We start from the raw sequence: 8685 nt of genomic DNA, 5'->3' as shown, positions 1-8685 counted from the left end.
TCTCTAAACCACTAGGATACCTGTCACCTTGACAGTGGGTCTCTATACCTCTCAGTCTCTAAACCACTAGGATACCTGTCACCTTGACAGTGTGTCTCTGTACCTCTCAGTCTCTAAACCACTAGGATACCTGTCACCTTGACAGTGTGTCTCTGTACCTCTCAGTCTCTAAACCACTAGGATACCTGTCACCTTGACAGTGTGTCTCTATTCCTCTCAGTCTCTAAACCACTAGGATTCCTGTCACTTTGACAGTGTGTCTCTCTACCTCTCAGTCTCTAAACCACTAGGATTCCTGTCACTTTGACAGTGTGTCTCTCTACCTCTCAGTCTCTAAACCACTAGGATACCTGTCACCTTGACAGTGTGTCTCTATTCCTCTCAGTCTCTAAACCACTAGGATTCCTGTCACTTTGACAGTGTGTCTCTGTACCTCTCAGTCTCTAAACCACTAGGATACCTGTCACCTTGACAGTGTGTCTCTATTCCTCTCAGTCTCTAAACCACTAGGATTCCTGTCACTTTGACAGTGTGTCTCTGTACCTCTCAGTCTCTAAACCACGAGGATACCTGTCACCTTGACAGTGTGTCTCTATACCTCTCAGTCTCTGAAGACACCCAGCCATGGTTAGGATTATTAGAGAAGCTTTTCCTGCTGAAAGACAGTTTCATTTCATCTGGTTTCAGAAGTAATGTATTTGATATGTTCATAACCCCGTCCACCTATAAGATGTGGGGGGATCTGATGACTAAGAAGAGAAACAAAGAACTCTGATTGTAAAACGTCTTCTCTGTTTAGTCCTAGATATGTCTAAGGTTACTGCTGAATGTAGTACCTCTAACCCTGACCCTAGACCTAACAGTAATAACCACACTGTAATGTAAAGTATTACCTCATTCTCAATGATCAGTCAATACATACAGTATTCATTTCAACTACAGTACATTGTATCAATATCAAGTCCCCCCCCCCCCATTACAACCACTTATTAATTATTATAGACACTTACAATCAGTGTTAAAACACATAAGTGTATTATCAGGCATTATAAAGGTCATTAAAATAATTATATTATGTACTTCATAGAAACTGTTACCCTTTATATATTCTAACCACTCTATTTAATGTAGCCCAAATTAAGGGTCGTAACCTAGGAAATAAAATCTCTGTCTCCTCGATGTTGCATGCAGTTCTCTCCCTCCTTTCTTCGTTCCCTCCCTCTAATCCCACCCATCTGGCAGAACCAGGAAGTCCATCCCCCTCCCACAAACTCTCTTCTGATGAAAATAAACTGATCTGAGTCTCAGTGTCGTCTGTCTGTGTGAGAGTGAACAACAGTCCAAATGGCTCAGCAGGGAGTTCTGCTGGACCAGGACCAGTTCTGTTGTTCTGTCTGTCTGGATCTACTGAAGGAGCCGGTTACCATTCCCTGTGGACACAGTTACTGTAGAAGCTGTATTGAGGACTGCTGGGATCAGGATGTTCTGAAAGGGGTCTATAGCTGTCCTCAGTGCAGAGAGACCTTCACTCCAAGGCCTAATCTGAGGAAAAATAACATGTTGGCTGAGGTGGTGGAGAAACTGAAGAAGACAGGACTCCAGGCTGCTCCCCCTCCTGCTCTGTGCTATGCTGGACCTGGAGATGTGGCGTGTGATTTCTGCACTGGGACCAGAAAGCAGAAAGCCCTCATGTCCTGTCTGGCGTGTCTGGCCTCTTACTGTGAGTCTCACCTCCAACCTCACTATGAATCTCCTGCTTTAAAGAAGCACAAGCTGGTCAAAGCTACCGCACAACTACAGGAGAAGATCTGCTTTCATCATGACAAACTGCTGGAGGTTTTCTGTCGTACCGATCAGCAGTGTATCTGTTATCTGTGTACAATGGATGAACATAAAGGCCATGATACAGTGTCAGCTGCAGCAGAGAGGACTGAGAAACAGGTAAGACCAGAACAACTTGTTGGTGACTGTCTGATAAACAAAGAATTAAAGATACAGTAGGAACTAAGACTTTGAATTTGAATATGAGATCATTCAAATGAAATTGATCCACGGCAGAACAAATATGAACACAACCTTGAGTATATAGATATGTTATCCCAGATTCTCCAAATGTATTACCATTTTCTAAAGTCAAACACCATTATCATTCATTATCAATCACCATTATCATTCGTTATCAAACACCATTATCGTTTGTTATCAAACACCATTATCATTAGATATCAAACACCCTATCAGCTTCCTGATTTGTGCACTGTTAAAACCATAATCATTCACTTAACAACTTAATTATATATTTTCACACAGATACTTCCACAACATTTTTATAATTATTTTTAACAACTGATGTTACTCTTCAATAACACAGACCCCAAAGCAAATCAGGAAGAGAAAATATATTTATTTGAGCATGACAAATCCTAGGTGCTGAAAAGTAGACATTCAGTCTTCCCTGTCCTTCAGTTTTTCACCACAGAACAAAGGACAGGATGCCACTTATAGCCCCCCTAGCCTGGGGTTGGCCAATCAGAAGTCCTTGCTGCAGGACAAGTATCCCACTCCAGACTCAATGTACAGACCAATGAAAACGTGACACACGTAGCTCTGAGTTCATGACTGACATTCCACAGATCCTAACAGATGTTGAACTGAAACCCAACTCCTATTTACAATTCCCTATTAACTATTAGTTCTCTAGTTTTTAGTCCTCTCATCCTCTGCGTTGTGTATTTATCTTCACATTTATTTCACATTACTATACTATTGATCTACTGGACTAGTAAAGCTTGATAGCTCATTGAAGAGTGATTCTCCACAGAGGCAGCTGGGGATGAGTCAGCAGAAGGTCCAGCAGAGATTCCAGGAGAGAGAGAAGGAGCTGAAGGAGCTCCAACAGGCTGTGGAGTCTTTCAAGGTGAGTATTGTTGACCAGAGGAGACACACCATTACACCAAGAGGACATTCCCCATTGGGCCGACACTGAATTAGTAGTCGCAGGCGGGGCTACGTCATCACATAGCCTTGAGTAACCATGACTGATTCATGTCCCCTATACATTAACATGGAGTTCTCTCTCTCTCTCTCTCAATTCAATTCGAAGGTCTTTATTGGCATGGGAAACATATGTTTACATTGCCAAAGCAGTTGGAATAAATACTAAACAAAAGTGAAATAAACCATCAGAAATTAACAGTAAACTTTCCGCTCACAAACGTTTTAAAGTAAAATAGACATTTCAAATGTTACAATTCAAGAGCAAACAGAGTGAGCCGTGCGCCAGACCGAGTTCTGGAGGTGAAAAGGAAATTAATGATGGAGAGTTAAGTGAGGTAGAAGGTGTGGTGAGAGCTCAGAACCAGAACCTGGCATCAATGGACATGATAAAGAAGAATCTGGTGCAGTAGGAGTTACATTTTTGGAGAAAGTGGATCCATACCTTTTGGCAGATCCATTAGTGGTTTCAGGATGGGTGGGAAAGGAGTTGGGTGCAGTTGAATCAGTGAAGGTAACCTAGGTAACCTGTAGTGGACTTGTAATATTTGTTTGTGTTTCTTCTGACCAGAGGGAGTGGGAGCTCCGTGTCACGCAACTTGGTCAAGATCTGATTTTTCTTTGCTATTAGGAACAGAACACCATTGAAAATAGTGATTTCTGGGGTAGTGTTAAGTGTGGAGGTGGAGCAATTGAAGTTGAAGACTCCTGGTGTTTGTGATGCCCGCCGTTTGGTGCGACGCAGACCCGGTGGTGAGCGTGGAGAAACAGGGGAGTTTTGAGTCTTTACCCGACAAAGTCATGTTAGGATATATCAGTTATCCTGTTAGAGTCTTTGTGTTGAATCCACTGAGCTGTTTCAGTTGCAACGTTTATAACAGAACTCATATGGCAGGCAAAAACCTGAGAAAAAATCCAACCAGGAAGTCGGAAATCTGAGGTTGGTCGTTTTTCAACTCATTCCCTTTTGAAGATACAGTGGGATATGGGTCATGTTGCACTTCCTAAGGCTTCCACTAGACGTCAACAGTCTATAGAACCTTGTTTGATGCGTCTACTGTGAAGTGGGGCCGAATGAGAGGGGAATGGGTCAGAGGTCTGGCAGAATGCTTTGAGCTCGTGACGCTCGTTCACGTGAGAGCGAGCTCTGTTCCATTTGCTTTTCTGAAGACAAAGGAATTCTCCGGTTGGAATATTTATGTTAAAAACATCCTAAAGATTGATTCTATACATCGTTTGACATGTTTCTACGGACTGTAACGGAACTTTTTGACATTTTGTCTGCTCCCAGTGAACGCGCTTCGTGACTTTGAATTTGTTTACAAAATGCGCTAACAAAAGTAGCTATTTGGACATAAATGATGGACATTATCGAACAAAACAAACATTTATTGTGGAACTGCGATTCCTGGCAGTGCATTCTGATGAAGATCATCAAAGGTAAGTGAATATTTATAATGTTATTTCTGACTTCTGTTGACTGCACAATATGGCGGATATCTTTTTGGCTGGTTTGGGCTCTGAGCGCCGTACTCAGATTATTGCATGGTTTGCTTTTTCCGTAAAGCTTTTTTGAAATCTGACACAGCGGTTGCATTAAGGAGAAGTGGATCTAAAATTCCATGTATAACACTTGTATCTTTGATTAACGTTTATAATGAGTATTTCTGGAAATTGATGTGGCTCTCTGCAAAATCACCGGATGTTTTGAACTAGTGAACATAACGCGCCAATGTATACTGAGATTTTTTTATATAAATATGAACTTTACCGAACAAAACATACATGTATTGTGTAACATGAAGTCCTATGAGTGTCATCTGATGAAGATCATCAAAGGTTAGGGATTTTATCTCTATTTCTGCTTTTTGTGACTCCTGTCTTTGGCTGGAAAAATGGCTGTGTTTTTCTGTGACTTGGAGGTGACCTAATATAATCGTTTGTGGTGCTTTCGCTGTAAAGCCTTTTTGAAATCGGACACTGTGGTGGGATTAACAACAAGATTACCTTTAAAATGGTATAAGATACTTGTATGTTTGAGGAATTGTGGGGGGTGCAGGGCTGTTGACCGGGGTAGGGGTAGCCAGGTGGAAAGCATGTCCAGCCGTAGAGAAATGCTTATTGAAATTCTCAATTATCGTGGATTTATCGGTGGTGACAGTGTTTCCTAGCCAAAGTGCAGTGGGCAGCTGGGAGGAGGTGCTCTTATTCTCAATGGACTTTACAGTGTCCCAGAACATTTTGGAGTTTGTGCTACAGGATGCAAATTTCTGTTTGTACTGTACTGTTGAGGCCTTTGGGTGGAGATGTTTCAGGAGGTATGGGGGCTCAGGGGGGCTGTCTGTACGGCTGGAGAGGAGGGGTTGGATGTACGGTTGGAATGTGGTGCTGGATGGTGTATTGTACTGTGGTGTTGGGTGCTGTATAATGTGATTGTGTGGAGGTTGTGGTGGCACGCAATGTGTTCTTAGGAGGGAGGGTGTTAGTGTAATGAGGATGGCAAGTCAGTCTCTCTCCGTCTCTCTCTCTCTCCGTCTCTCTCTCTCTCTCTCTCTCTCTCTCTCTCTCTCTGTCTCTCTCTCAACAGCGCTCTGCACAGGCAGCAGTGGAGGACAGTGATCAGATCTTCACTGAGCTGATCTGCTCCATTGAGAGAAGGCGCTCTGAGGTGAAGGAGCTGATCAGAGCCCAAGAGAAGGCTCAAGTGAGTCAAGCTGAAGGACTCCTGGAGCAACTGAAGCAGGAGATAGCTGAGCTGAGGAAGAGAAGCACTGAGCTGGAGCAGCTCTCACACACAGAGGATCACATCCATTTCCTCCAGGTAACTAAACTGTCTTGATACATGCTATATGAAATTAAAACTCAATAATTTGGTTCTGTTCTCTCTCTCTCTCCCTTCCTCTGTTTGTCACTCCCTCCCTCCCTCCCTCCCTCCCTCCCTCCCTCCCTCCCTCCCTCCCTCCCTCTCGCTCTCTCTACCTCCTTCCCTCTGTCCGTCTCTCTCAATCCCTCTCTCCCTTTGTCCGTCTCACTCTCTGTTCTGTCCCTCTCTCTCCAGAGTTATCAGTCTCTCTCCAGTATCAGTGTATCTTCAGACTTACCCAGCATCGTTGTCCGTCCTCTTCAGTACTTTGGAGATGTGAGTAAGACTGTGTCTGAACTGAGAGAGAAACTAGAAGACTTCCTTAAAGGAGAATGGACCAAGATCTCCACTACAGGTGTGTTGAAAATAATAAGAACATCAACTTTAGACCATTGAAAGTTCCCTACTAGTCATATACATGTGGAATATGGTATGATGATAACATTATCTCTCTCTGTCAATGTGTTTGTGTATCTGTAGTGAATATAGTGGATGTTGTACTGCCTCCAGAGCCCAAGACCAGAGAACAGTTCTTACAATGTGAGTCTCTTTATTGTGAAGTAACTAACAGTCTCTTTTTACACTCCTAACAATACCTCTAGAAATATATATCAATAGTAGATCTAATCAAAGACTGGGTATCTATCTGACTCCTCATATTTCTCTGATTTGATCTCTGCTGTGCTCTAATCAAAGACAGGGTAGATGCAGTATCTGACAACTTATTGTTCTAACTCCCCTCATTGGTCTCTGCTCTGCTCTTCTCCCAGATTCCTGTCAGCTCACACTGGACCGAAACACAGCAAACACACACCTCTCTCTGTCTGAAGGGAACAGAAAGGTGACCTGTACAGGCCAAGTCCAACCATATCCTGACCATCCAGACAGATTCACCAACATGTTGCAGGTTCTGTGTAGAGAGGGTCTGTCTGGACGCTGTTACTGGGAGGTGAAGTGGAGTGGTAATGTTGTTACAGCAGTCTCATATAAAGACATCAGCAGAACAGAGAGAGATAATATATTTGGATTCAATAACAAGTCCTGGAGTTTACAGTGCTATAGAGGTGGTTATTGTTTCAGACACAATAATGTTGATACTAAAGTATCAGGCCCTCAGTCCTCCAGAGTAGGAGTGTACCTGGATCACAAAGCAGGGACTCTGTCCTTCTACAGTGTCTCTGACACAATGACCCTCCTCCACAGAGGCCTGACCACATTCACTCAGCCCCTCTATCCTGGGTTTTGTCTCGATGGTACTGTTGAGCTGGTTAAACTGTAGTAGGGTCCACATAGATACTAGTCATGCTGGTGTAGTCTATAGCTGAGCTGGTTAAACTGTAGTAGGGTCCACATAGATACTAGTCATGCTGGTGTAGTCTATAGCTGAGCTGGTTAAACTGTAGTAGGGTCCACATAGATACTAGTCATGCTGGTGTAGTCTATAGCTGAGCTGGTTAAACTGTAGTAGGGTCCACATAGATACTAGTCATGCTGGTGTAGTCTATAGCTGAGCTGGTTAAACTGTAGTAGGGTCCACATAGATACTAGTCATGCTGGTGTAGTCTATAGCTGAGCTGGTTAAACTGTAGTAGGGTCCACATAGATACTAGTCATGCTGCTGGTGATGGTCCCCAGATGCAGTGATTTATTCTGCTCTGTTTTCTTGTACAATCCTTATTTTCTGACTGATTTGAATTTTAAGAGATTTAAGGTATTCATATTTGATAAAATACAGTGTTTTAATCTTGTACGTTTCCATGAATCATGATGTATGGTGTTGATGTATATTGGTTGTCATTCAGAACCATTGATATGTTTTCTCAGTTGGTTCTCTGTCTCTATGTAATTCACTTCAGTATCATTGAACAGCTTGTAGGCTCGGCCCTAATTGATGTGTTTTCTGTCACCTGTAGCTGCATGGAAAATGGTCCAGGAACAAAATGACAATTCAGGACTAGTCAGCCCACTACAACCTGGTATCACTTACTTTCTACTAAACTATATGGTCTGGTTTCCCAGACATAGATTAATCCTAGTCCTAGAATAAAAAGTATGTTCAATGAAGATGTCCAGGAAACAGGCTCTAAATTTGGCATCTTTCATCCTCCCCATACTGCACAGTCAAGCAACATTAAACCTGTCCAGCAGGTGGTGATATTGACCAAACAATTAAACCAGCAGATATCTTGACTTGCCACTCAGTATATCAGTAATGTTCAGAATAGTACTTTAATATCATTGGAAATTGATGGTCTTTTTAATCCACTATCCAGAGTCAGGAACAGATGAAGTTAGGTCTGCTACTGTTCAGTGATTAAATATGACTTATGGTGATGGGAAATAAAAAATACAACACTAAACTTCATCTAGTTTTCCTTTGTTATTTATTCCAAGGTGTGTCTTTAACTTCTAAATGGATTGTGTGTAGGTGAGCTAGTGGTGTGTCTGATAGAATAGAATGAAAAGGGAGGATGGGAGGGGAAATGGGCAGATATATCAGACAGATGAGGGAGAGAAAGATTTTCATACAGGAGTTGGTGTCTCTGTTCCAAATAGCTCCCTATTCCCTGCGTAGTGCACTAGGCTTCTTTAGACCAGATCTAAAGTAGTGTTCTAGATGTTAGATTGTTTCTCCCTGTCATTACATGACGACAATATGGTAATGACTTTAGTGGTTTCCTGCTCTTTGTTGTTATTGTTATTTTGTTATGTGTGTTGTCAGGTTGTTCCTCTGTGTTCCTAATTGAAAATCCATTAACAATCAATCACAAACTAATGATATTCCAGTTGTGTTTAGACAACTTCATGTCTGACATCCCCCAGTTCTG

General features: G+C 42.4%; 1 protein-coding gene across 1 annotated transcript; it reads left to right on the top strand.

Annotated features, from left to right (window-relative positions):
- The first annotated feature begins 1317 nt into the window (after positions 1-1317).
- LOC120052287 (tripartite motif-containing protein 16-like) lies at positions 1318-7151 on the top strand. Its single transcript, XM_038999116.1, has 6 exons — positions 1318-1941; positions 2822-2917; positions 5582-5815; positions 6053-6212; positions 6338-6397; positions 6628-7151. The coding sequence occupies exons 1-6, from the start codon at positions 1345-1347 to the stop codon at positions 7134-7136; spliced, it is 1656 nt and encodes a 551-aa protein (XP_038855044.1). The 5' UTR covers positions 1318-1344; the 3' UTR covers positions 7137-7151.
- Positions 7152-8685: the final 1534 nt, after the last annotated feature.

This window comes from Salvelinus namaycush, chromosome 8 (genome assembly GCF_016432855.1).
Source record: "Salvelinus namaycush isolate Seneca chromosome 8, SaNama_1.0, whole genome shotgun sequence".
Taxonomy (NCBI): Eukaryota; Metazoa; Chordata; class Actinopteri; order Salmoniformes; family Salmonidae; genus Salvelinus; species Salvelinus namaycush.
This window is presented reverse-complemented; position numbering and strand designations above follow the sequence as displayed.

What these genes read in the sequence shown, in the direction of transcription:
- LOC120052287 (XM_038999116.1), top strand. Translation starts at nt 1,345, where the DNA reads ATGGCTCAGCAGGGAGTTCTGCTGGACCAGGACCAGTTCTGTTGTTCT. An exon ending in ATCACATCCATTTCCTCCAG is followed by an intron (nt 5,816 to 6,052) that starts GTAACTAAACTG and finishes CTCTCTCTCCAG; the next exon opens with AGTTATCAGTCTCTCTCCAG. An exon ending in GACCAAGATCTCCACTACAG is followed by an intron (nt 6,213 to 6,337) that starts GTGTGTTGAAAA and finishes GTGTATCTGTAG; the next exon opens with TGAATATAGTGGATGTTGTA.